General features: G+C 55.9%; 1 protein-coding gene across 4 annotated transcripts in view; it reads left to right on the top strand.

Moving 5' to 3' along the window:
- The window catches only part of Ppfia4 (PPFI scaffold protein A4), a 47,938-nt gene that overhangs the window by 9,781 nt on the left and 11,418 nt on the right, over positions 1–26,739 (top strand). For 2 of the 4 annotated variants that reach the window (XR_001578829.3, XM_076547441.1), the window contains exons 2-24: positions 1,960–2,598; positions 5,622–5,723; positions 6,015–6,179; positions 6,471–6,545; positions 6,770–6,862; positions 7,387–7,578; positions 7,865–8,011; positions 8,257–8,391; positions 10,053–10,136; positions 10,413–10,544; positions 11,565–11,656; positions 13,488–13,596; positions 14,881–15,089; positions 16,308–16,548; positions 16,926–16,961; positions 17,181–17,314; positions 17,583–17,746; positions 20,394–20,487; positions 20,959–21,040; positions 21,399–21,599; positions 22,011–22,073; positions 22,617–22,643; positions 24,246–24,421. Coding sequence is in view for 2 of the 4 variants with exons in the window: in XM_076547441.1 (XP_076403556.1) it covers positions 2,365–2,598; positions 5,622–5,723; positions 6,015–6,179; positions 6,471–6,545; positions 6,770–6,862; positions 7,387–7,578; positions 7,865–8,011; positions 8,257–8,391; positions 10,053–10,136; positions 10,413–10,544; positions 11,565–11,656; positions 13,488–13,596; positions 14,881–15,089; positions 16,308–16,548; positions 16,926–16,961; positions 17,181–17,314; positions 17,583–17,746; positions 20,394–20,487; positions 20,959–21,040; positions 21,399–21,599; positions 22,011–22,073; positions 22,617–22,643; positions 24,246–24,421 (2,987 nt within the window). In the remaining 2 variants the exon portion in view is untranslated. The remainder of the gene's footprint in view (positions 1–1,959; positions 2,599–5,621; positions 5,724–6,014; positions 6,180–6,470; positions 6,546–6,769; positions 6,863–7,386; positions 7,579–7,864; positions 8,012–8,256; positions 8,392–10,052; positions 10,137–10,412; positions 10,545–11,564; positions 11,657–13,487; positions 13,597–14,880; positions 15,090–16,307; positions 16,549–16,925; positions 16,962–17,180; positions 17,315–17,582; positions 17,747–20,393; positions 20,488–20,958; positions 21,041–21,398; positions 21,600–22,010; positions 22,074–22,616; positions 22,644–24,245; positions 24,422–26,739) is intronic. The other 2 variants (XR_013043270.1, XM_076547442.1) reach the window with 1 other exon arrangement.

Raw genomic sequence — 26,739 nt, 5'->3', positions numbered from 1 at the left:
TTCTTTCCCCTCTATCCCCCTCTAGTGACCAAGGCCAGGACCTTGTGTGTAGTAGGTAAGCCCTGCGTCACTGAGCCACACCCAAAGCTCCATATTGCTCTTGTCCCCAGGACTACTTCTACACAAGGGGCCTCGGCCTAGCCTTCTCTCCTCTTTCAAGCTTTCCGAAAAAATCTTGGGAAAAAATCAAACTAAGAGGTGGTGTGGTGCTGCAGAGAGAATGTGGATCTGCTGCTGGTGTGTTTGGAGGGGGAAGCTGGGGCCCTGGGACTTTCAGTCCCACAGCCTGGAGCACTCAGGGTGAAGGGTGGGAGAATCTGCTGTTGTTAGCATCCCAGAGGGCAGCCTATGAGAGGGGAGCGGCAGTCCACCTCCTGTGTTCCCAGTGGCTCTGGGGTGGGGAGCGAGCCTGGCCTGCCTGACCACAACTTTCCACTTTGGTTCAGCCGGTGGAAAGGATCCCCATGAGAAGAGTTCATGTCTGTTTCTCCGTTTGGGAGGATGTGTGTGTGTGTCCTAGGTCTCTCCTTGTTCCCTTGTCTGCTCCTCACCCCCACCTTCTTGTGTGTGTGTGTGTGTGTGTGTGTGTGTGTGTGTGTGTGTGTGTGTGTGTGTGTGGTGCCGGCTTGAGCTGTGGCTCCTCTGGAAATAGCTGTGAGCTCTGGGGTTTTCTAGCTGCTTCTCTGTCTCCTCCTCACCAGTCCCCCATTTTTGCCTATTTTATTAGAACTCTATTTTCCCGTTGGACTCAGCTCTGCCAGAAGCCCGTATCTCATCTCTCCCTCATCCTGGATCTTGACCCTCCCTCCAAGCTGCCTGTCTTTCCTGTTAAAACGTGCATAGGCTGCCCCTGTGTCTCTAGAAGGGGGTGTGTGAGGCAGGAAGAACAGGACCACTTATCTAGGTCTCCAAGGTACCCATCGTTGTGTCGGGACCTTTATGTGGCTTTGGAGTTCTCCTCCAGTGGGCCACCTGAAGACACTCCCTCTGAGAACTGATGAAGCCGGTGGCCTAACCTCCTGGCCAGGGAGGTTGAAAACCGATGGTAGGCAGAGAAATTCCCAGGTGTATCCCGACTTCCATATCCGGCCGTCCTTTGCTGTGACTACTGGGGCCCTGGGCTGTGCCCATGCTCATGAGCTGGCTGGTAGCTCCAGCCGTGGGAAGTTACCTGTACCAAGGGAGTAGATTCCTATGAGTGGGCCGCCTCACACAGGTCTCCCTCGGGAAGCACCACTTTCTTCCCCACGCCCATATAGACCTGGGCTTCTCTGTCATTCGGTCTCCAACAAAGAGGTGGAGGGTGTGAATCTGCTAGGTTTGTACCCATTCTCCTCGGCAGACTTCAGAAGTGGGCAATGACAAGCCAGCCTCATCCCTGAATTAGAGGCATCCTAGGAGGTCAGGGCTCTCTGCCTGCCCCAGTGCCCAGGCTGGGCCTCTCCAAGACTTCAGCCATACTGTGGGAGTCCAGCCTCGGTGGGACTCCCATCCTCTAAGCCTTTTTAACCCTTTCTGGAACCTGCCTTGGCTGGAATGTGAGAGAGAAGGCTACGGGGCGGGGTGGGAGCCGTGCAGAGACCCCATTTCCTCTCCTCCCACCTTCAGGTCTCAGGAGGACTCTGGGCAGCCTGCCGGCTGCTCCCCTACCGCTGACTGAATCATTTCTATATTTGGCCAGCAAGCCACGTGGGTGGGGAACCACTGCGGCTGCACTTCTGACAGCTGCAGGGGTGGGGGGCAGGGGCTGCAGGGGCTGCAGGCGCAGAGGCCAGGCAGGAGGCATGTGCATTCTTTGGGAAAACTAATGAGGTGCCACCAAGGTGAGCCAGCCCCGAGAGGGGGTATGTGCCGACACTCCGACTCTCTCCCACTCTGGTTCCGGGCCTGCCTCCTCTGCCCCTCCCCCGACGCCCTTCTCTCTCTAGCTGGTCCTCACGGCGCTCTCTTCTCCCACAGACCACACCGCCCTCCAGAAACCATGGGTGTTGCTAGACCCAGCTGGGATTCTGCCAAGCTCTGGTGCTCAGTCTAAGACAAGGGCTGCCTCCCAGCCCGGCTCGCCCAGCCTGTCATGGCCACACGCCGATGCCTCCCGCTTGTGTGGGGACACAGGGCACCCAGCCCCAGCCCTGAAAGGTTAAGCCAGGCCTTCTGGCTCCATTCCACAGGGACACTGCAGGCCCCAGGCTTCTTTCAGAGCAAGAGCAACTGATGCCATGGGAGAAGCCCCTACCCACCTGTCTACTTGCCTGGCACTGCCTGTTCTGAGACCCATGCCCTGGGTCCTTCTGCAGGTGCCAACCCTGTGAGTTCTCCCCATCCCCCTGACCTGACGCTGAGAAGGCTCTGTCCATCCCCATCATGTGTGAGGTGATGCCCACAATCAATGAGGGGGACCCCCTGGGGCCCCCCCACGGTGCCGATGCTGACGCCAACTTTGAGCAGCTGATGGTGAACATGCTGGATGAGAGAGAGAAGTTGCTGGAGTCCCTTCGGGAGAGTCAGGAAACTTTGGTAGCCACACAGAGCCGGCTCCAGGATGCCCTTCACGAGCGAGACCAGCTCCAGCGACACCTGAACTCTGCCCTCCCCCAGGTAAGGATACAGACTCTCCTTCCCCAGCTCCTTTGAATTCAACACCTTTGGGCCTTCAACCCCTCATCAATTTGCATATCAGATAGTAGAGTCCACAGAGTGTTTTCATCTCCATGTTCCTACATAAACCCTTTCCTTCCAAGTGCCACTGTCTAGATTGGCTTTACCCGGAGAAATGAATGCAGAAAGAAAATCCTGCCAGGACTGCCAATAGTAGGGGGCCCAGACTACCAGTAGGTGGCACCCTAGACTGGAAAGAACCCTCATTTCTAAGCAGAGACCGGGAGTTTTCAGGAGCTGGAGGGAATCAAGGAAAGTAGAGAGGGGAGAAGCCTTAGAGACTATCTTTTCCACTCTCCCTCCTGCGCAGATGCAAACAAGACATCTCATCATCACACGGATAATTATAGGTCGAGCTGAACCTCGAAGCCAGGTGTCTTGCATCCCATTTCCTGGTCCTCAGCAACACCTCCAGTAGCTAAAACTTAGTCACCATTTATTGCGCACCTTCTGTGGGCTAGGCATTCTGCAGAGATTATCTCAGCCGAGTCTCACGACGAAGCGGGTGCTGTTAGCACTGTCGCTGTGTCCTACCAACGATGAAACCGAAGCCTAGGGGGGGTCAGTCAGTTGCATATTGCTATGCAGGTAGTAAGTAGCAGTGGGAGGGTTGTGTACCCCCCGAGCCCCAAGACGTTGTCTTGTTCTCTGTTTTATTTCCACTTCGCCACATGGGCTCTGGAAATCTGAGTTGCCTCCTGCCTAGTACCCATTGGGTGGATATTCTGGGGGTGGGGTGGGGTGGGGTGAGGATGCATAGAGGCTGGAGACAGGAACAGGAGCATGAGTTCTCTTACAGCTTGTGAGAGAAGGTGTGGTCTGCCAGGTCACTAGGTCCAGGGAGGCTGGGGTTTGTCTGTCTGTACGTACAGTACTTATGGAGCCTACCTGGCCACTCTGCCCTCTCCACTTCTTCTCAGGACAGAGAAGGGTTTGGATGCATTGCACAGGCCACCCTGAGCCAATGGGGGTGCTGCTGGGATTAGGGGAGGCAGCCCCGAGACACCAGAGAACCTGAACCTCAGCTGCAGGCCTTTTCTCCAAATTCAGGGAGAACCAGGGCTGGGCCTGGATTGCTGTGTTTCAGCCTAGGAGCCCAGAGTCTTGTGATGGTTTATGTCTAAGAATATGGACCCTGGTAGAGAGGAGGGGTGGGCACGTGGGCCCCTCCTACCTTGCCCATCAAAAGCCCGGGGCGATGTATGTACACAGGTACCATAGCTGACTGGAGGAGAGCTGAAATTTGATTCTAGGTCTTCCCAACCTTGTACATTTGAAGAGTCGTAAGGGGAGGAGTTATGTCTCACCCACAGTGATTGACAAGGATCTGATGGTTTTCAGGGAGGGATGCTTCCACAGGGGAGTCTGGAAAGTCCCTGAGGAGGCTGAACCCTGTTCAGATGGACTTTGGAAGTGGAGTGTGACCTCACCAGGGGGTGACAGAGGACTGGGCTGTGTAAGGCGGGGGAGTCCTGCCCAGTGAAGGTGTGCTTCCTAGATGTTTCGTTGGTGTTTGGAAACAGTAAGTCACGCAGGTGGTCTAGGTCTTAGGGGACACAGAAAAAAAGCCATGAGAGAAAAGTTTGAAAACGAGGAGGAGTTTGTATTCAACTTTGTGGTCAGCATTGTCCTTTGGGGGATTCTCCTGACGGGCGACTATCTGATGAGTTAGAGCTAGAAAGGGAGGGCACAGCATCCTAGGGTAGGGGAACGAGGTAGCTGCCCAGCTTGAGGCAGGGGAAAGGAGAGCATCATAGCCCATTAGGGATGGGATGGTAGCATGAGGTGTGGGCATGCCTTCCAGTCCTTTCTCTAGGGGTGTGTGTGTGTGTGTGTGTGTGTAAGCTGAGGGGCAAAGCAGCATCAGGCTCAGGCCTCAGCTTCCAGATACTGAAATCTTTAACTTTCCTTCACTTTGGCTGTGGCCTTCATAGAAAGGTAGTAATCAAGGAATAGGGTGAGAAGTCCTCAGTTTCTCCTGCCCTGCTCTCTGGTCCCTTGTCCCTTCCTTCCATCCCCTTTTGCCTGGGCTGCAGTGACAAGGGGATACTGCTTTAAGAATCCTTCCTGAGGTTCTGATTTCTTGGTGTTTAAAGGGGGCTGCTGAGGAGGGGCTGGGCCCAGCCTCTACAGCCCCACAGGGTGCAGCTACTCATCTGAGAAGGTTTTTTTTTTTTTTTGGGGGGGGGGATGGTATGATGTCATCAAGTTAGTGGGATGTGATGGGCCTGGAACTCCAAGGCCAGGCACGCTTCCCTAGTTGCTTGTCCTCCTAGAAGAGCGGGGGTTGGGAGAGTTTCCTGTATACGCCATCCGATGCTGGACTGTAACCCTGGCTGCATTGAACAGGGCACCCAGAAGCCAGGGCTGACACCACAGGGCTGTAGACCCTTCTGCTCTCATGTAGATGGCTCCCTTTCTTTTACTGGCCACCTGCAGCTTGCAAAGTCCTGGGGAGGGGGTGGGAGAAAGCTTCCTGGGAATCACACCCCTGTGTGAGCTTTATGGCACCTTTCTTCTCTCTTCCTAACTCCCATCCGTTTCTGTGCGGGCCTCATTCCATCAGACATGCAATGGCACTGCCCTCCGTGATTCCAAAGGAGACAGCTACCGAGTGGCTGGAGAATTGCAGAGACTGAGTGGGAGGGAGCGAGCGTGTAATCTGGTCACTGATGGCTGGAGGGGCAGGCCTTGCAGGGCAGACTTGGAGACTTAATCATTTCTGTGTGCAGTTCTCTTCCTTGGAATCCTAATTGCGGGGGGGGGGGGGGGGGCTCACAGGAGCTGCAGGCTTCCTGTCCTGCCCTGTCACGGGGACACGCTGGGATTTGAGGGAGGTGGCCGGATGAAAGCAAGGAGCGAATGAGACAAGCCTACCTACCATACGTTTGGGATACGTTTGGGTGTTCCGGGCACCGGTTAGAGTTGAATCCCAAGCACTGTGGGGTTTGGGGGGCTTTCAGGAATTTGCCACGTTAACTCGGGAGCTCAGCATGTGTCGGGAGCAGCTTCTGGAGCGGGAGGAAGAGATATCTGAGCTGAAAGCAGAGCGAAATAATACAAGGGTAAGTCAAGAGTGGCCTTGTGTGGGAGCGGGCAGCACCTTGGCTAGGTGGGTTCTGCCTCCCACCCTGGGGTCATGGGAAGGCTACCTAGTCCCCAGTACTGGGTTCTTATTGGTGGTTCCTGGGTCACGGCAGGGTTGAGGTTCTGGGGAAGAGGCCAGGGCAGCTGAGCTGGGGTCCAGTGTTAACTGAGGACATTGCACTCTGTGGTTCTGTGGGCCCTGCTTTGTAGGCAGCCCTTGGGGCACGTGCCCATGGTCCTCCCTCCTGCCCTCCCCTGCTTTCTGCTAGCTGCTTCTGGAACATCTGGAATGCCTGGTGTCCCGCCACGAGCGGTCATTGCGGATGACGGTCGTAAAGCGCCAGGCCCAGTCACCTTCGGGTGTCTCCAGCGAGGTGGAGGTGCTGAAGGCTCTCAAGTCGCTATTTGAGCACCACAAGGCGCTGGATGAGAAGGTACCCTCCTGCTCCACCCGTCTTCCAGCCTATCCAGGCCTCCCTGACTCTCCTGTACGCTTCCCGGGCTCTCTGCATCTGGCGTCAGGGAACTGGTCTTCCAGCTGCAGGGCTCCTCCTACCACTGGCCTAGCTTCCAACCCCACCAGGTTCTCTCCCGGGCCTTTGCCTCTCCACAGACCCTTGGCGTTTTCCCCGTGCCCGACAGCGGCAGACCAAGCCCGTGGCTGCCCCAGCCGGAGCTCTGTGGGGGATTAGCTTTCTTCCTCCATCTCTCCTTACCCTGGGCAGGTTCGAGAACGGCTCCGGGCAGCGCTAGAGCGTGTTACCACCTTGGAGGAGCAGCTGGCGGGAGCTCATCAGCAGGTAAGCTGCCGGGCTGGGTCTGCACCGCAGCCCCGGGGAGAAATCCAACTAGTTACCCTCCCTTTTTGTTGCGCGGTGTCCCTCATCAGGTGTTTGCCTGCTAGGGCTGGGGACTGCTAGCTGAAGCCAGGCCAGGCATGTCTTTCCAGGAGGTGAGGAATGCTCAGGAAGTTTCTTTGACTTATTGGTTTTTTGGGGTGGGGTGGGGGGGCTGTGTCTTACAGGTGTCTGCCCTGCAGCAGGGGGCGGGGGTCCGCGATGGAGTGGCGGCGGAAGAGGAGGGGACCATGGAGCTGGGACCAAAACGCATGTGGAAAGTGGGTAATGGGGAATTGTTTAGCCGAGACAGGAGTGGGAGGCTCTGCCTGCCTAGGTTCAGTAGGATATTGCCTGCATTCGATTTGGGGCTCTCTGTGATATCCCCACTTCTCTTTCCCCTCCTCACTCCTTTGCAGAGTAACGTGTAGATTTTCAGTTCTGTGCTAACGCACGTGATGCGCATGCCCACACATCTTCCTTGTGTGTCGGCGTCAGGCAGGGGGTTCCTTCTGTCTCTGAGCCTTTCTTCCCTCAATCTGTCCCTTTCTGGGCTACAAGAGGCGGAGCCAAAAGGAAAAGACTAGAAACAAGAGCTGACACTGGAGAGCAAGGGCATTTGTCCACTGTCAGGGGTGAGCCGCGAGGCTCAGTGGGAAGAGAGTGTCCCTGGACCTGAGCTCTACTGTGGGGGCAGAGCTATGGCCCGTGGGCACGCGTCCCTCCCTCCTCGCCTCCCTGGGATGGGGCAGGGCGGGGTGTGGGATTCTCTGGCTCCGTGGCTGATGGTTCACTGTCCCCGGAGGACGACACTGGCCGGGTGGAGGAACTGCAAGGACTCTTGGAGAAGCAAAACTATGAGCTGAGCCAGGCCCGTGAGCGGCTCGTCACCCTGAGCGCCACCGTAACGGAACTTGAGGAGGACCTGGGCACAGCCCGCCGAGACCTCATCAAGTCTGAGGAGCTGAGCGGCAAGCATCAGCGGGACCTCCGAGAGGTGGGTGAGGGCCCAGGCCTGCCCTCAGAAACTAAACTGCATCCTGCTGGGTACAGGTGTTGGCACTCAGGAGGGTGTTGACCAGAGGTCCAGGCGGTAGGTAGCGGGGGAGGGTTAGACTGAACACTCGGCACGGTCCTGGTGTGAGGACCAAGATGGACAGGGCAAGTCCAGATCACAGACCTTTCTGGGCTTTCGCAGCCAGGTGCTAGTTGGGGAGGTGCAGATAGGAGGCGAGCAGGGAAAGGCTGGTGACCTTCCTTCCCGGACCCTCCGTTCTACCCAGGCTCTCGCTCAGAAGGAGGACATGGAAGAGCGAATCACCACCCTCGAGAAGCGCTACTTGGCTGCTCAGCGAGAAGCCACATCCATCCATGACCTCAATGACAAGCTAGAGAATGAACTGGCCAACAAGGAGTCCCTGCACCGCCAGGTAACTCTGTTAGATGGAGAGGGGTGACGTTGTACCTGACCCTAGGGGTCCTGGTGGTCATGTGGAAACCACTCCTTGGTGGTCTAGGAGACCCTGGGGCCTTACAGGTCCACTTGGGAAAGAGGAAGTCAGACACCTTGGACAGGGAAGAACCGAGATGCTTCTGGTCAGCCACCTGCTCCCCACCGAGGCTGGGGTGGCGGAGGGGACTTCATCTTGACTTGCTTTCCTCTCTTCACCGCCAGTGTGAAGAGAAGGCCCGACACCTGCAGGAGCTGCTGGAAGTGGCGGAGCAGAAGCTGCAGCAGACGATGCGCAAGGCAGAGACCCTGCCAGAGGTGGAGGCTGAGCTGGCTCAGAGAATTGCGGCCCTCACCAAGGCAAGTGGGCCAGGGGCCCGAGATCTACCATCTCCTGTGTCCCAGGCTCTCATGGAGCCAGGCAGGGTATGAGGAGAGTGGGGGGCCACATCGGGCTGGGGGCCAGGGAGTTGCTCCCCAGTGTGAGACATCATCAAGCATACTACCTTGTGTCTCTCTGTTGGAAGAGTAATCCTCGCCCTAATTACCTCTTAAGGCAGCCCCTCCCCCCCCCCTGCTTTTTTTTTTTTTTTTTTTTTTTGAGACAGGGTTTCTCTGTGTAGCCTGGAACTCACTCTGTAGACCAGGTTGGCCTTGAACTCAGAGATCCACCCTCCTCTGCCTCCTGAGTACTGGGATTAAAATTGAGTACCACCACCACCTGGCTTAGGGCGAGTCCTTTAAGAAGAAACCACTCCACAGATGCAGAGTACTTTTATCATCATCTGTACCATTCCAGCTGATACATCTTTTTGTTTGAAGCTGTAGGAGTTTCATCTCTGGAAAGATGAGATCCCAGGGGAGATACCGTCAAAATCTGTGTATCCCTGAAGGGGAAGCAGGTAGAATTTTAGACTAAAAGCATCTTTCTATACCAAATTGAAGCATTCTAGACATAGAGACCATCTCGGGTTGCTTGAAAGGCTTCAGCTTTAGAATGAATTAAAGGTGGATATAATTTTACCTAATGGAGAGGTTGCTTTCTGGGGCAATAGTCCCTGAGAGGTATGCAGGCTAGAAACCAGTGGACTCTGGAAGAGAGGAGGACATGCTTGGACCTAGACATGTGGTACCATAATCAAAGAATTTCGGAGTCCTAACAGGTGGGAAGCTTTGGGAGGCCGTGCTAATGTGTGAAAACCATAGCTACCTCCAAATCCTGGGGTAGAAAGAACCTTGAGCATGAGCACTTGACCCAGAGCCTGAAGTTCAGAGACTGCCATTATGGCAGGTGGTTGCTCCAAGGATCAGACTCACAGCTCTGAAGACCCAGGGCCACGTCTGCTCCTGTTACTGATTAGCTCTGTGAGCTGAGAAAAGTTAACCTCTCCCTAACTGGGCCTCAGTTTCCTGACCTCTATGATGGTAGCATTGGCTAAGGTGGTCACTGTGGTCTTTCCAGACCTAGGATGGGGCACTAGATTTAAGTTACAGCAGAAGATGCTGCGTGTGGGATGCTGAGCAGAAACTGACAAGAAGGGGTGGGCTGAAGTGATTAATGTGTTCAAGGGCATCATAGCAGGAGGATTTTAAGGAAGGGTTTCCTGACTGTAAGGGATGTAGGATTCTGGGTGCCTTGTCAACAGACATGATGGGGTCTCCATCTCTGGAGATAAGGGCCAGGAAGGGAGAACTCTCCACTTAGGATTGTTTAGTAGTAGAGGTAATGGCCATAGTGAGGCTAGCATTATGGCATGCTTACTGTACTTCCATGTTTACCGTGGAGTATTCCTTTAGTCCTTGTGAGGGTCCAGTGGGCATACGTTTTAAGGTTAGCTCTGAACATGTCAGAGTCAGGAGATGGGAAAAAGTAACAACAGTTCTGCTCCAAGATGGAGCGACAGAGCTCAGTTTCCGGGGCAGCCGAGACCCTGACCCCCAAGACCCCCTTGACACCAGGGTGCATGGCATATGGGGCCGGGGCAGAAGGAACAAAAGTGGCTGACTGTCCCTGCACCTAGGCTGAGGAACGCCATGGCAACATCGAGGAACACCTGCGGCAGCTGGAAGGGCAGCTGGAGGAGAAGAACCAGGAGCTGGCAAGGGTGAGGGGACCAGCCAGGCATCTTGGCCTCCTCTCCATCTCCAGGGCAGGCTCACGGGGGTGGTCTGTGGAGGGGCCCCGGAAGAGGGGCCAGGCCAGGGAAAGAGCTTGCGAAGGGCCAGGAGGTGGCTCGCAGTTAGGGAGGAGCTGGGGGAGAAGAGCCCCAGAGGGCCGATCGGGGGGCAGGTGAGAGGCACAGAACCCAGGCGGGAACAGATGATTCTGGAGGAGGGCGGTGACAAAACCCTGCGGTGTACAAGATGCCTGGGCTGTGCAGGTGCGTCAGCGGGAGAAGATGAACGAAGACCACAACAAGCGGCTGTCGGACACCGTGGACCGTCTGCTCAGCGAGTCTAACGAGCGCCTGCAGCTCCACCTCAAGGAACGGATGGCCGCCCTGGAGGAGAAGGTGAGGGGCCTTGGGCAGGCTGCGTGGGCAGGCTGAGCATGGGGCCGCGGCTGCCTGAAGGGGCTGAGTCAAGGTGGAGCCCGGTTGACTAGAGGCGTGGGATGGGAATGTGACCGGTTAAGTGTGTGTGTCGGGGGTGTGTGTGGGGGGCATATAAAGGCACAGCAGTAAAGGCCACCACGGCCACCCCTGGAGAAAGGAGCAGCATTCCTGGCCAGGGAGAGCCACGCTGTCCCGGAGAGGCGGGCTGGGAGAGGAAGACATCTGAGAGCAGGGGTCGCTGGCCAGTCAGGGCCCCGGCTCACAGCTCCTGTCCCTCATTGATCCAGGAGTTGGAGAGCTCCCAGCATGCCACAGAGGCGCCACACTACCACAAGGTACCCAGCGGCTGGCTAGCCCTGCCCGCGTGGGGGGCCCCAGGCACAGCGCCTGGTGTGCACACAGCCGCTGTATGCTGGCTTCTTTTAGTTCATGCACACGTTATACCGCCGCCCTCCACTGTCGCCCATCACGGTGGCTATAGACTGTCCACACACTTTATCCACACCGAGGCTAGAGACATAGAGGCCATGGGCATAGGCCGTAGGGTTGGCTCAGACTCTGGGCCCACTGAAGGATCTGGTTAAAGGTATCTGTCAGGAAAGAGTCCTACATGCTGGGAATGGCAGCCACCGTCCTTAGCAGCGTGTGGCACAAAAACCCGGTCCTCTCTGCGACCTGGCTTCATTGGCCTTGCCTTTGTCCGGCCCTGAGGGGTCACCTGGCTGTAGAACTCTTCTCTGGCAGGGTCCATTTCTGGTCTGGCCCTTCCCTCTGTCCATCTCCTGCTCATTTTCCAGCCACACCTCCTTTCTTTGGCGTCATCTGTGGCCCTCGCTTGGGGCCCTTGGCTTTGGACTTCACAGTGCGTTCTTCTACTTTCCCCGACTCTGTCGCCCTCTGTACCCCCTCTCTGATTTCCACTCTTCCCTCTCTGCCCCTCCCCCCGGCCCCATCCCACCCTGGGTCTGCCTGGCACAGGGCCGCCTGTCTGAAGAGATTGAGAAGCTACGCCAAGAGCTGGACCAGCTGAAGGGTCGAGGGGGGCCGTTTGTGGATGGCATCCACTCCAGGTACTAGAGCGTGGGACTCAGTGCATGCTGGGTTATGGTCCTGGATGGACCCTGAGAAAGGAGATTCCCTCACCAAAGCACTGCCCAGGAAGGACCTCGGGGGTCTTCCTTCTTCATGCCCTTCAGCTCCTGTGGGCACTTAGGAAGGGAGCGCATGTCCTCTAGGGGGCGCTGGAAGGCAAGGAATCGCTGGCACTCCTCCGCCGTGGAGTAGGCTGTGTTCCCTGGATCCTTGCCAGAGGGCACACCCTTGAAGGGTCTGCTGAGTTACATGAGCTGCCCTGCCCGACAGGGCCCTCTGGAGAGCTCACCACTCACTGTAGTTCTTTGGAGACACCGTCTCTAGGATTGCTGTGTGAGGGCTGAGGACCACCCAAGTTCAAGTAGGAGGCAGTGAGCAGAGAGACATCGGGGAGAGTGGAAGGAGGCGGCAAATGCTCCCTCCTGTCGGGAGTTGAGATGCTGTCTCACTCCCGCAGCGGCAGCATCCCTTCACCCAAAAGCGCATGGCGAGTGCGGCTTGCAGCCATACGTAGTGAAGCAGTGGGCCTTGAACTCAGTTCTCAGCTCAGCGAGGTAGGGTGAGGAGCAAGATGACTGGACGCTGCTGCTGAATGTTCTTGGCTCCTGGCCACCTCTGCAAATCAGTCTCTTAGACATGCCGTTCCCTTCAGTCAGTGCTCTTGATGTCTCGGGGAAGTGGGCATTAGCTATTAGGAAGGCGGTGAAGGGAAAAAAGTGTGTGTGTGTGTGTGTGTGTGTGTGTGTGTGTGTGTGTACAGTACTTCAGTGAGGGGAAAGGATGCTGGGCTGGAGGTGAGAGGTCTCTGTAGGTCCGAGGTGGTAGACCTGTAAGTTCACCAGGAATTCTGCTCTTGTGTAAGGAGGAGGATGGAGAGAAGGGAGTTGGGATTGTTCCAGTTTCTCCTTTCCTGTTGGCTGGCCAGATGGAACAGGCTCTCACTGAATGAGAACTGACACAGGGCACCAAGCCCTTAGCCACTGCTTGCTTTCTTTGCTGACTGAGTTCTTGGCTTTGCCTGTGAAGTCACTCGACCTTTCACAGGACTGAAGTGGGGGGTCTGGACGGGAGCTCCCGCTTTCCAGGTACACCGCGTAGATTGTAGGATCGGTTGCTTCTCTGTGTGGGGCCCCATCAAGGCTTCTGAGCTGAGAAGACAGAGTGGAAGTGTCCCAGAGGAGGCTCTGGCTAGCCCAGACATCGTTCCTGGGACCCTAAAATCTTGTGCCTTGGCATAGACACGTTGGGCAGCCAGGACGGATTCTCCAGCTGTGGTGCAGCTTCCTGGGGATGCGGGTGACACATGTGGGTTACATTTTAGCCAGGTGTTCAGTTCAGATGAGCGGGAAACCTGGAGAGAGTTGCTAGAGGAGAAAACTGAGAAGCAAAGATCTCCAGAGTTAAAAGGCCCTTAGAGCTCATCTCGTTGGATTCCTTTGTCCCCCAGGCCGAGAGCCCTCCTGTGTGGCTGCTGTCACATAGCCCGAGGTCCTCCACTCGAGGGCCACTCTGACAGGGAGCTCAACCTTTTGAAAGCACCCTAATCCACTTCTTGTCAGGAGGAGAGCCTGCTTATGCACAGTGGCCCCCTGCTCCCTACCTACGGCTTTCCCCCTGGGTCAGCTTGACCCCTGAGCACTAGAGCATAAGCAGAGCCTTGTGCTTCCGTGGCAGCTCTTGTGATGTTCGAGACAGCTGTGCCCCAGACCGCTGCTCTCCAAAACGGCCATTCCCCAGTCGTCGGGCCCTCTGAGTGTAAGCCGGGGCCGCCAGTCTTCAGGGCCTATCTTTTCCCTCCTGCCACGCCAGGTCCCACGTGGGCAGCGCGTCAGATGTGCGGTTCTCTCTGAGTACAGCCACACACGCACCCCCAGGTCTGCATCGGCGCTACGCGGTGCTGAGGGATGAGTCTGCCAAGGTAAGGGGTGGAAGGCTGTACGTGTGTGGGTCTCCCCGGGGATCTGGGGTTAGCTCGGCCGTGTGTCTGGCTCCAGTTACACAGACGACTGGCGTGTGGTGCAAAGCCCAGCCTTCTCCCCTGTCAATGACAGCTGCAGCCTTGGGGTTGGGGTTCTTGTCAGCTGCAACAGCTGTGACCCCCCCCCCGCCCCCCACCTCAGCCTCCTGGTGGGCAAGAGGTAGGGGTGGAAGTCGGCCCGTGGTCCCCGAGGCCCCACAACAGCATGTGTGCGTGTGCCTGGGTGTGCACCGTTCATTTCTGGTGGCCAAGAGGGAGTTGCCGGGGTAAAATGGAATTAACAGGCTTCCTGGAACAAAAGCATGGCTTACAGAGGAGAGGACAGATTAACTGGCCCCGGGGAACGGCACCTGAGGAGCAGCTGCTGGTGTCTGAGTTGCCCCAGGGAGCTGGGGGTGGGTGGGCAGTGAGAAAAGATAGAGAGCAGAAGAGAACCACCGCCCTCCAGTCCTCACATGCTCTGGGGCTCTGGAAGGTGTGGATGGAGAGAGAGGGGACACCTGGTCTGTGGGGGAAGATTCACCTGCACCTTTGAGAACTACCTGGTCTGAGTTTGGTGTGCAGGTGTGTTAGTGTACTTGGAAGGCTGAGGCAGGGTTGTGAGCCAGTTGGGGCAACATGTCAAGTCCCCCTTGAAAAGAAGGAAGGAAGGAAGGAAGGAAGGAAGGAAGGAAGGAAGGAAGGAAGGAAGGAAGGGAAAGAAGGAAGGAAGGAAGGAAGGAAGGAAGGAAGGAAGGAAGGAAGGAAGGGAAAGAAGGAAGGAAGGAAGGAAGGAAGGAAGGAAGGAAGGAAGGAAGGAAGGAAGGGAAGGATGGAAGGAAGGATAAAAGAAAAAACAAGCAAGCAGGCCTGTAGGGAGGCAGGCACGCAGGCAAAGGATGTAGGGAGGCAGGCAGGCAAAGGATGTAGGGAGTCAGGCGAGTCTGATCACAGTGTGAAGACCTCTTCTTTTCTACCTCTCCTGACTCTTTGCTCTGCTGTTTACAAGAACACAGCAGCCACCCAGGAGCTCTGCAAAGGAGGCTGCAGCTAGAACATAGCCCCCAGGGGACCCTGGGGCCTTGAGCCAGAGGGGCTATGTTAGAGCCCTTCTCTGGCCCATTTTCCAGCAGCCCACATTTTCAGCTGGCCTCCAGAAATACTGATGCCGTGGGATGAAGGTGGGCAGGGTCCTGCTGCCTAACCATCCAGGGAATCTTATTACTGCTTCTTTTGTCTGCCAAGGACTGGAAGCCATCACCTCTGCCAGGGGTGTTGGCCACCGCCACCCCTGCCTTTGACAGTGACCCTGAGATCTCTGATGTGGACGAGGACGAACCTGGGGGCTTGGTGGGCTCTCAAGTTGATGTCGTCTCACCTGGTGGCCACTCTGATGCCCAGACCCTGGCCATGATGCTGCAGGAGCAGCTGGATGCCATCAACCAGGAGATCAGGTTGGGTAGGGGGTGGAGCTTGCAAGGTTCCTGGGAGGATGGGCCCTCTGGGTTGGGGCCCACAGTAAAAGTATTGGCTCCTGTCCCATCTTACAGCTCAGGGCCACAATCCAGGGCCACTCCGTGGGTATCAGGCAAGGACTTGGACTAATACTGACCCCAGAGGGACCAGGGCTACAGATGACTCTGGGTGACATCTCTCCTCTCCAGGCTGGGAGGTGGCTGGGCTTGGGAAGATGGAACTGTCTGTGCTCCTGCTATTCAGTCTGACTGTGAAGAAGCCAGCGAAGGGTGGGAGCTGGGTCAATGTTACGGTCAGTTGAGAGGGATTTAGTGGCTCAAAGCCACTTGTTAAGTGGCTGAACCAGGATCCGGGCTCAGGTAGAAGCTCCCCAGTGGCATGCCTTTCGTCTCTAAGGAGACAGGGAAGGATGTCAAGAACCCTTACCTTACCCTGCCTTTTTAGTGAGCTTATATGTCACTGTCGTGCAGCGAGGTAACACTGACGGGCTGTTGGGGTCAGACTTGCAAATGTGAGAAAGCATTAAGGCACACGTGCTAATTCAAGACTCCAGTGTTCAGCTCTGCAGGGTAAAACCAGAGGGATAGCTGCCATTTATTATTACAACCATTTTTTTTTTTTTTTCAAAAGAAAGGGTAATTGAACAACCTCCGAGTGGGAAAGGTGTCATCTCAGAGTGAGGCCACAGTCAGCATCTTTCCATCAGTCCGTGTGAACGTGTATGCACACCTCTCTCTGAGTGCCCCGCGGGCACAACACACCATCTCCCTAGGTTCCTCATTCTCAGTGGAACAGAGGAAACCTCACTGGGGTTGGCATCAGCAAACAACAACCACCAAAAGCCCTGTTTGGGCACTCCTGACGAAGATGACCCCAGTAATGGCGTCTGTTGAGAAACTGAGATCCGGGAGAGCCAAGCGCAGGTTCAAGGTCACTCCTGTAGCTGGTGCAGGTCAGGGATTCCCTCAGAGATGGTTTAGAGTTCATTGACCAAGGTGCCTCCTTCCCAGAAATGGCTTCTGTTCAGCCCGGAAGGTGGCGAGCCAAGGAGACCATGGGGACCCTGGTGGTGCCTGTAGGCGTTGGCCACTTTTGGTACTAGGGTGGAGAGTGCAGGGCAGCACTTAGCACCATCACCTAGCATGACCTGTTTGGTCATCCGGGATGACGGCCAGGTCTGGTGTGCTGACCCGCAGGATGATCCAGGAGGAGAAAGAGTCCACTGAGCTTCGCGCGGAGGAAATCGAGACCCGTGTGACCAGCGGCAGCATGGAGGCCCTCAACCTGACCCAGCTGCGCAAGCGCGGCTCCATACCCACCTCTCTGACCGCCCTGTCCCTGGCCAGTGCTTCGCCTCCGCTCAGTGGCCGCTCCACACCCAAGCTCACTTCTCGAAGTGCTGCCCAGGATCTGGACCGAATGGGGGTCATGACCCTGGTGAGTCTGCGCAGTGGTCGAGGGTCCTGGGAACCACAGGCCTGTGCCGGGGAGTGTATGCGGGGGCGGGAGGGGGGCTGGTCTCTCTCTCTCCCCATCACTGGCATCCTTTTCCCATGACATGACGTGCTAGGTCACCAGCATGCCCTTCTGGGTAGGAAAGGGCTGTAACATCTCCCCTGCTCCCTCCCTTGGATGATCGCAGAAGGCTTAGGGCCATATGCCCATTGTCCGGCCGCTCTCTCTTCCGAGGGAGCCACGATTTATCTTTCCAGGTGCTCCGTTCTGCTGTGGTACCTTTTCCAGGCTCGTGTGAGTCCCTGACTCCTCTGCTGTCACCCTAAGCAGGCTCACCTTTTCCTCTTTCTCTTTTTCAGCCCAGCGACCTAAGAAAACATAGGAGGAAGCTGCTGGTGAGTGTTTCCGGGCACCCAGGTACTAGCGGGGTACCGGCTCCCAGGCCCTTCCCTCTGGGCCTCTGCCCCCAGCCCTGGGGTCTGAGTTTACCTCCAGAGGCCACGGGGGGCCTCTCTGCTGCGCTCTCCGGTTCTCTGATCCTCTGCCTTGTCGGGGCTGGGTAGGCAGGCCCCAGCTCTCTCCCTCTACCCCCTGACAACCCACTGTCTGTTCAGTCGCCAGTGTCTCGGGAAGAGAACCGAGAGGATAAAGCCACCATAAAATGTGAGACTTCTCCTCCTTCCTCACCCAGGACGCTGCGGCTAGAGAAGCTTGGCCACCCAGCCCTGAGTCAAGAAGAAGGCAAGAGGTAAGCGGGTCAGGCTGCACTTCCGGCCTCCGAGGGGCTGCATCTCACCTGCCAAGGGTGCTTGACTGCCTCGTTTCTCTTTGGGCTACCATCAGGCATGGATGTTCCCACATCCACCCCCCCTTGGTCACCCGCGCTGGCCACGCTCCCTTACCCCCGCCCCAGCGCTGACACTGAGCCCCCTTCCTGAAGTCTAACTTCCGTCTCTCTTGCTGCAGTTGAAGTATGTTTCTTCTTATTCACTCCCCTCCTGCCTGTCATCCTGTAGTGCCTTGGAGGGTCAGGACAGCAACCCCAGCAGCAGCAACAGCAGCCAGGACTCTCTGCACAAGGGTGCCAAGCGCAAGGGCATCAAGTCATCCATCGGCCGCCTGTTTGGGAAGAAGGAGAAGGGCAGGCTGATCCAGCTGAGTCGGGACGCTGCAGGCCATGGTCTCTGCCCCCTTCAGAGCAGAGGGCTGGGTGGGACCGGGGCATCGGCAGCTGGAGGGTCTGCCTCTCTGTCCAGCCTTGTTCGCCCGTCTCTCGGGCCTGTGGGTGTGGACCACACAGCAACAGCTTTTGACTGGAGAGATGGAGGTTTCTCAGAGCTGTCATGGCGGGCCAGGTTGAGTGCCAGGCAGTGGCTGGTGGCGTGTCACCGTGGGGAGTCGGTATGGAGTCAGAGTTGGCTCCCCGCAGAGGCTTCCGCTTTAGAGCTGTTCTGATGTGCACTGCAGCTGTCCTAGCTCTGAAGAGTGGGGTCTCCACTACATCTTCCTCCTAAGCACATCTGGTTTTCACAGCGCTCAGTGTGAGGCTTGCTTTGTTTGCTTCATGACAAGGGATTGAATTCAGGGCAAGCGCTAACTCAGACAAGTGCTCTACCACTGGGCTCTAGCCCTAGCCCTGTGTTTATCTGAAGACTGGGTTTCACTATGCTGTCCAAGCTGGCCTTGAGATTCACTCTGTAGTCCACACTTGAACTTATGATCCTTCTGCCTCGGCTTCTCAATAGCTGGAATTACAGGCGTGAGCGACCAGGCTGGGTTCTAATTATAACTTAATGTGGGTTTTTGTTGTTGTTGTTTGTTTATATGAGTGTGTGTGTGTGTGTGTGTGTGTGTGTGTGTGTGTGTGAGAGAGAGAGAGAGAGAGAGAGAGAGAGAGAGAGTCTTTCTTGCTATGTAGCCTTGACTGGCCTGGTACTTGCTATGTAGCCCAGGGTGGCTTTAAACTCATGGCAATGCTCCTGCCTCTGAGTCCTGAATGCTGGGCTTACAGATTCTCTGGCCTAGCAGCCTTTCTCTTGGAGAAGGTGGTTGGGCAGGAGTGAGTCCTTCTGTTGTCCTGTGGCATGTGGGAGGCACACAAGAGACGTCTGCTTTCTCCTTCCCTTGCTCCACTTCTCTCCTCTCTTCCCTCCCTCCGCCTCCTCTTCTCCTCTTCTTCCATCATTTCCCGGTCATTTGCTCACACACCGAGTGACCCAGTTCAGCACAGCACAAGCGGATGGCGCACAGCTCTTCAGGGGCCCTGGCAGCCAATAGAAAGGGAAACACAGGAGATTATTCCGAACACGGTGGTAGTGGAGATGGCCCGGGTGCTTCAGGATGCAGCAGTAGCTGTGGAAGGCCTGGGGACGGGGACAGGCTTCCTTCCTGTGCAGCTCGTGAGCTGAGGCTTGCGGCCTCACAGAAGTTAGCTAAGACAAGAAGGGACTCTTGGGAGAGGGTGCAGCTTGAGGAAGGGAGAGACATGGGGAAGAGGTCTGTGTGTGCACTGTCTGCTCTGGTAGAGGAGGAAGAGATGGGTCAGAGGAATGGCTGGCTGGCCCAGACCAGCGCCTGAGTCTAAGAAGAAAGTTAGAGGTCCCTCAGAGCGGTGGGAACATTGTAAATCACTCGGGGAGGAACTGGATCCGAAGGAAGGAAGGAACCTTTGGACCCAACTGCATAGTTAGACCTTCCCTGACTCCACATCCCAGGGAAGGCGTGAATCAGAACACAGCTGTCTGAGTGAAGAGGAGGGCTGGAGGGTGGCTGTCTCTGCTCAAGATGTGAGTCTCAGCCTGGGAGTAGGGCAGAGAGGGCAGGCAGGGTGTGCGGAGCCAGCCTCAGGAAGGTCTGCTTGGTGGGCGGAGCCAGCCTCAGGAAGGTCTGCTTGGTGGGCGGAGCCAGCCTCAGGAAGGTCTGCTTGGTGGGCGGAGCCAGCCTCAGGAAGGCCTGCTTGGTGGGCGGAGCCAGCCTCAGGAAGGTCTGCTTGGTGGCGGAAGCGCTCTGGGAGAAGTTGTGTGATTTCTTGGTCCTCACACAACGCTGACACCCAAGCTTGTCAGTGTCACAGAGTAGCTTCTGCGTTCTTCATTTCTGCTGCCACGTGAACCAGTGACCAGGCCTGCGGTGACTTCAGTGACAGTGCCCTTTCTCAGGGGTTCTCCAGGGAGATCGTCAACAGGAGAGAGTGATGTGTTCCCCCTTTGTAGTCTATGCGAGTGAATGCACCTAGAGAAAGAGGCTGGTGTGCAAGAGCACACTCAGAGTGTGTGTGTGTGTGTGTGCAGTGAGGGCACATGGAGGAGACTGTTGTGAAATGCATGCATGTGGCGGCAGGCACAGAAAGAGACAGACAGATACACACAGAGACAGGGAGGGGGAGCAGAGAAGGAGGGAGGGAGAGAAAGAGGGGTGTGCAATGAGTGTAGACAAAGATTTTGCCCAAGAGTTTCAAGAGTTATCAAGTCAGGAGAGTTGTTTCTGAATTCTTGCACATGTCTATACATATTTACTTGGGGTGTGCTTTGCACCCTGGCTCAGAGAAGTCAGGGGCTCTGTCTCGGACACTGGAGTGGGACAACTCGGGTCCGTGTCTCTGGAAAACTCTCCTAGGGCTGAGGATCCCCAGGTTAACCCAGTGTCACTCTGGGGCTGCCTGGAAGGCAGAGACTTTGGCAGACAGCCCCGGGAATACGCAGGGACCCTTCAGATTTGGTTGGGGGTACTCTATGCTTGGAGGCATCCGCTGCTGCTTCTCTGTTCCCTTGGTCCAGGCCAAGGCAGAAGCAAAATGGCTGCTGACATGCCCATGTCTTCCTTTCCAGTTCTGCTGGCAGACTCGGAGCTCAGTCTGCAGGAACCAATGGTACCTGCCAAGCTGGGGACCCAGGCAGAGAAGGACCGGCGGCTGAAAAAGAAGTAAGAGCCTCAGAGCAGGAGCTGCTAGGGTGGCCCCGGCCGCCGGCTGCCTCCCTTCCCCTGTTCAGTCACAGACTGAGCTCAGAGAGACAGAGCCCAGCAAGGCTCGGTCCGCGCGGGCACGTCCGGGCAGTCCGGAGTTGAGAGCAGGGTCTTATGATGATCCTAGGGACCAGGAAGCAAGAGGGCTGGTGGAGAGTAATCTGGGATCCATGGTTCTCTTGCAGGGCACATGGAGATGGCTAAGTCAGTGTGTGTGAGGTGTGAGAGCACTGTGGGCATGGAGGGGGTTCCTGCCCCCACTTCGAAGTTTCATGTTGCTTCAGGCATAGAGCAGAATTCCAGGGTGGGGAGCTGGGGAAGTACGAATGCCAGCTCTTGGCCCAGCCTGGAGTGGTCCCCAGGAGTCAGCCTGGTTGAGAGAGAGAGAGAAAAAAAAAGACTAGTGAGCCTGTTGTTCCTCCCCCCAAGACACCAGCTGCTTGAAGATGCTCGCCGAAAAGGAATGCCCTTTGCTCAATGGGATGGCCCCACGGTGGTCTCCTGGCTGGAGGTGAGGCTGGGCAGGGGACATGCTCTGGGATCTGGAGGGAAGACCGTGTGGGGGTAGGTTTGTCCGTCTCCCCCTCCCTCCCCGAGTCGGGCTAGTCCTCCCTGAACTTAAGTCTCCTGTGTCTGCTCTTAGGGTTTGCGTTGCCTCTTTGTTGGGCGGGACAAGGACTCCTGAGCAGCAGGCTCGGTGCCCCTATAACTTGACCAGGGTGTTCCTCCCAGATCAATGTGTGTGTGTGCCACACCAGGAGTCAGGCAACCGATCCCAGAGGCAGCAGTCTTTCACAGGCAGACTGGCTCTTCCATCGGGCAGCCACCCACGTGATGCTGAGCCGCTCCCCTGTGCTCCATGTCTGCAGCTCTGGGTAGGGATGCCTGCCTGGTACGTGGCGGCCTGCCGGGCCAACGTCAAGAGCGGCGCCATCATGTCCGCCCTGTCCGACACAGAGATCCAGCGGGAGATCGGCATCAGCAACGCCCTGCACCGGCTCAAGCTCCGCTTGGCCATCCAGGAGATGGTGTCCCTGACCAGCCCCTCGGCCCCACCTACCTCCAGGACTGTGAGTAGCCTCCTTCGCCCTCAGCTCTACAAAGGGCCTGACGTGCTGTTTATACAGTCTCCCGCTGGCCTGCAGGAAGAGGGAACATTGAGTTCTGCCTTAATCTCCCATATCCACAGAAGTCCCTCCCTGGTGTTCGGGAGAGTACAATGTCGATTGGAGGAGGATCCCAGCGGGTCTGGGTCCCTGCCTCCATAGGCTCCATTTCTCCATGCCTACCTGACAATAACTGCAGATCTCTGGATAGCTTCTAGGATGGACTGCTTAGAACCAGACACTGGGGAGCTATGGGCTGGGCCCATGGGAGGAGTCAGGAGAAGGGAGAGTTGTACTTGGGGACACTCCTGCTGGGGATCTTGGGGTGGGCATGGGGCACATCCAGGACCAGGGTGCTTTCCTCTCTGCCTGCAGTCTTCAGGGAATGTCTGGGTGACCCATGAAGAGATGGAAACTCTGGCAACATCTACCAAAACAGTGAGTCTGGCCCTTGGCCCAAGCACTAGCGACACCATGAGGTTAAGTGAAGAGTATGGGAAGCCAGAGGGGCTGGAGGAAACCTGCATCCCTGATGCTGGCCCGCTCTGTTCTCAGCGGGGAGGATTGCAGGAGCGCAAGATGAGATTGGGAATCATTGCTGTGTACCTTGGAGGCTCTGTCCCAGGGGTCAGAAGACCCTTAGCAGCTTTGGGCTGGTTCTGCCCTGTTATGGCTCTGAGTCACAAGCTCCCTGTTCTTGGCTTGGTGCTTGGAGCAGGAGGGAAGAATGGAAGTGTCTGGCATCTTGGTCACCCCCAGGCAAGCCTGGGAACCACGGAAGTGCGTTTTTGCCACACAAATTTGTTACCCTCACCGCGAACATGCATGTATGTACCAGCTTTCTCAGCTGTCCCAACAAGCTTATCCTGGTTCCCCGTGAGCTACCGGGGTGTCTTTTCGCCTCTTTTGGGAGCCTGGGTGGAGGCTCCAGGTTTCTTGACTTCCGTGTCTTCCCTGACATGCGGCACTGTTTCCTGCTAGGACAGTGAGGAGGGCAGCTGGGCCCAGGTAAGACCCCTCCCTCCCTCCCTCCCTCCCTCCCTCCCTCCCTCCCTCTCTCCTCAGAACTACTCTCAGAAGGGCAGAGCAGTGTCCTTCACCGGGCTGTCTGAATGGCACAGCTGGCCGAGTCCAGTGTGTGCATGTCACAGCTGGAGCCCTGGACCAACTTCCTTCTTCCCCCCAAACTCCTATTCCATTCCTCCTCTGCTTTCGAAGGACGGCAAGTGAGAAGTCCTGGGGGCGGGGGGCTGGGCCTGCAGCATCCAGACCCTCCACAGTCTGACTCTCGTAAACGATGAGACTTAGATTCATACAATTTTCTCACATTCCTTATCCTTCCAAAGGATGCCCCGGGGAATGAATCTTTCACTCGTTTACCTCATGAGCACGTATTTATTGAGCATCTACAAGATCGGCCTTTCTCAACTTTCTAACCGAATGAAAGGATAACATTAATGAACAGAAGAAAAGGACAGTGTGGGATAGTTGCTACCAGGGTGGAGAATGAGGCAGGGCGGCCATGCTCGCAGTCTCCGGCCATACCAGTGACAGCACATTCCCATGATGCAACACCAGAGGAGTCAGGAGCGTAATGTCAAGTGAAAAGGGCTAATCCTGATGGCTTCGTAGAATCCGATCAATCAGCACACACACAGAGCTAGTGTATTGTCCAGCAAGTGTATACACTGGTGATCGTAAAGCCTCTTTTCTTAGGGCAGAAGGATGTAGGAAACAGAGGATAGCAGTTTCCTGTGGGAAGGGCGGTGGGGAACGGGGCCCAGGGGGACAGAAAGGGCAGGGGCTGTGCTAGGCCTGCACTCGGATGCTGACCACGGAGGATAGCCTCCTTTGTACGCTTGGTAGTGAACATGTGTGGCATACAGTTTTACACTCATCAGCCTGTAACGCTTCCTTTAGAAATAGAACTTTTCAGTCTGGAAACACCCGGCAGTTAAGGGGGAGGTGGTGGAGGGCTGCTCTCAAGACTGAACCTTTCCGAAGCGCAGTGGTCAAGGAGCCCGTTGGCTCCCATCCAGAGGCAGTGCCCGCCGCGTAGCGTGGGCATCGTGAGTCAGGTGACTGTGTGAGTGCGGACATGGACAAAAGGCCTGGCGGGTGCCTGGAGGGATGGCCAGGCCCTAGGGAAACAAGCCGGCTGTTCAGTCACAGGCTGCTGCCCCTTGCTTTGTGTCTCTTTCCCTGGGCTGTGAAGCTAGCCGTTCACCAGAGCCAATCTTTCACCGGTCCACTGTAACCTGGCCTCTCCTCTGGCTCAGCAGGCTGGGGACCAGCTGGGATAAGGGAGGCAGGTTATCCACACACCACTTACACATGCAGAGGTGACAGGAAGGACTGTTTCTGTTGCTCTTGTTCGCTGGTGTGGACAGTTGGTACCTGAGCAGAACTGGGTCATTGTGAGGTCCTGGAATATTCTTTCGCTTCCCACCACTACCAGCTCCTTAGTGCCAAGAAGCTGAAGTATTATTGAACAGCTTGCCCTCTCTCATGGATGGAGGGTGGATTGGTATTTCTCCCAAACAGATATGCCACCTGTAACCTACTGGTACCGCCCTCCTCCCCATGTCCTCTTCCTTCTCATGTCCCCAGACCCTGGCCTATGGAGACATGAATCACGAATGGATTGGAAATGAATGGCTGCCCAGCCTGGGGCTCCCTCAGTACCGCAGTTACTTCATGGAGTGCCTGGTGGATGCACGCATGCTGGACCACCTCACCAAGAAGGACCTGCGGGTCCACCTCAAGATGGTAGACAGCTTTCATCGGTGAGCCGGGCTGGAGCCAGGGCCGCCACCTTGATGTGGCATCTCCCCAAGCCCTGGGGCTCTGTCTTCGGAAATGGAGGGGCCCCTTGTCTCTTTCCAGGGCCGGTTCTGGGTAGTAATCGGTGTTCCTGTTATGAAACGCTCCCATGTTCTTGTCTCATTCTGCAGTTTGTAAATTTGATCTTGTCACTTTTAACCCTTAGAGCGCAAGTCACTTTTCATTAGCATCATCTTTGAGAGTTTTCTCTCTCTCTCTCTCTGAGTATCCTTGCTTGTCTTTGGGCTTGCTAGTTCTCTGTGTTAACTAAGGAGGCTTACAGTGAATCTGGCCCTGAATTTAGGTACTGTATTTCTTCTGAGTGTGTCACTGAGATAAAATACCCTGTCAAAAGCAACTTAGGGAAGGAGGGACTTCTTTTGGTTCTCAGTTCCGGGGTACAGTCTGTCATGGCGGAGGAGTAAAGATGGCGGGAACATGAGGCCGCTGGCCACTTTGCTTTAGTAGTCAGGGAGAAGGGGGAGGTAAATGCTGGTGCTCATTTGGCTTCTCCTTTATCTACAGTCTAGGACCCCAGCCCGGGGAACGGTGCTGCCCACTTTTAGGGAGGACCTTCCTACCTCAGTTAACCCGATCAAGAAAATCCCTCCAAGACAGACTAGAGGATAATCTAATCTGGATAACTCCTCAAAGGGACCCGAGGCTCATTTTTTAGACAATTATAGATACCCTCACACTGATGATCGGTACTAAGCATCTGTATTAGTTTCTTTTCTGTTGCTCTGATAAAAATACCTCCACAAAACAACATACTGGAGAAAGGATTTATTTTGGCTTATAGTCCCAGACCATTATGGTGGGAAAGACGAGGCAGAAGGCAGGGGAGGCCATGGCACAGGAGCAGGAAGCTGGCTGACCATATCACATTTGCACCAGAAAGGAGAGAAAGAACAGTTAGTGAGGCCAGACTGTGAAACTTCAAAGGCCACCCCTACGACTTATTTCACCTCCCGAGGCTTTTCCTCCTAAGAGTTCCGTGATGTTTCCAAACGGCACTCCTGTCTGGAGACCGAGGGTTCAAACACACGAGAGACTGTCACAGGATCAGTGGGCTCGCTGCACTATTACATCACCAATGGAAGTCCCTTAGCTTTGGACCTGTACCTAGTCCTTGTCTTCTTGTGACTGAAAAGATCTGTCAAAACCTGTCATGGGCGAGGTCCCAAGCTGGCAGCCTGTGAGCAGAATGGCCTAGAGATACATTTTATTTGGCCCACATGTTTTTTTTTTTTGTTTTTTTTTTTTAAATCATGAATTTGGTTGCCAGCATTTTGTTTTCATTTTAATTTTTATTATTTTATGTGTATGGATGTTTTACCTGCATGTATATCTGTGAACCCATGTGTACCTATTGCCTGTGGAGGCCAGAAGAGGATATCAGATCCTGAGGAACTGGAGTCACAGACCATCGTGAGTCACCAGGTGGGTGCTGGGAACTGAACCAAAGTCCTCTGGAAGAGCAGCCAGTGCTCCTAACCACTGAGCAATCCCTCCAGCCCCAGTTGCTAATGCTTTAACAGTAATTTCTATACAGATGTCTTTTGAAAGACGGGAAGCTCTGTGGACACATTGTAGCCTGGGCACAACGGCCCCTCTAGCCTGCTCCCCAATAGCTCATGGGCAACAGCCAGTGTCTCTGCCTGGTCCCAGTCAGCACTGGCGGGTGGCCACAGCTCGAAGAGTTGACTCCAATAGATGTTCTCACCCAGCTTCACACAGCCCCGCTTGCTGCTCAAGCCCGGGCTTTGTCTCACGCAGATGGTAAGATGGCAGGTGGCACTGGGCGTCTGTGGCTTTTCTGGCTCCTTCAGGACTCTGTGGATGTCCTTCCAGTTGACACACCGTAGAGATTTAAATCGGGGCAGGATCTGGTTAACCCCCTCGTGGATGAGGAGACGGAGCCGTCTCCCTCATGAGGAAGGAGCAGTAGCTTCGGGGTGATGACTGGGCACAGGTGGAGCTAAGTCTCAGGACTAAGTTCAGTCCTGGGCCCCTGCGCCTTTGTGACCCCACGGCGACTTGTGAGGGCCGCAGGGAAGCTAAGCTGTGGCCTCCCTGCCCTTCACCCCTCGCTGAAAAGGAGTCTTTTGTCTTTGCCTGGGCGGCTGCCAGGCCCAGCTGCACCTGTCACCTCCCGTGTGATTGACAGGTGGGGAGATGTGCTGCTCCTCTCTGCCTGTCTGTCACGTGCCCGGACTGCTGGAGAAGGTGCGCTCCAGTCCTACCAGGACAGCGGGAGCCCCCCTGAAGCCCCACTGTG

The sequence above is a fragment of the Peromyscus maniculatus genome, chromosome 11 (assembly GCF_049852395.1).
Source record: "Peromyscus maniculatus bairdii isolate BWxNUB_F1_BW_parent chromosome 11, HU_Pman_BW_mat_3.1, whole genome shotgun sequence".
In the NCBI taxonomy this organism is placed as follows: Eukaryota; Metazoa; Chordata; class Mammalia; order Rodentia; family Cricetidae; genus Peromyscus; species Peromyscus maniculatus.
The sequence above is the reverse complement of the archived record's forward strand: the minus strand, read 5'-3'. Positions and strand labels throughout refer to the sequence as shown.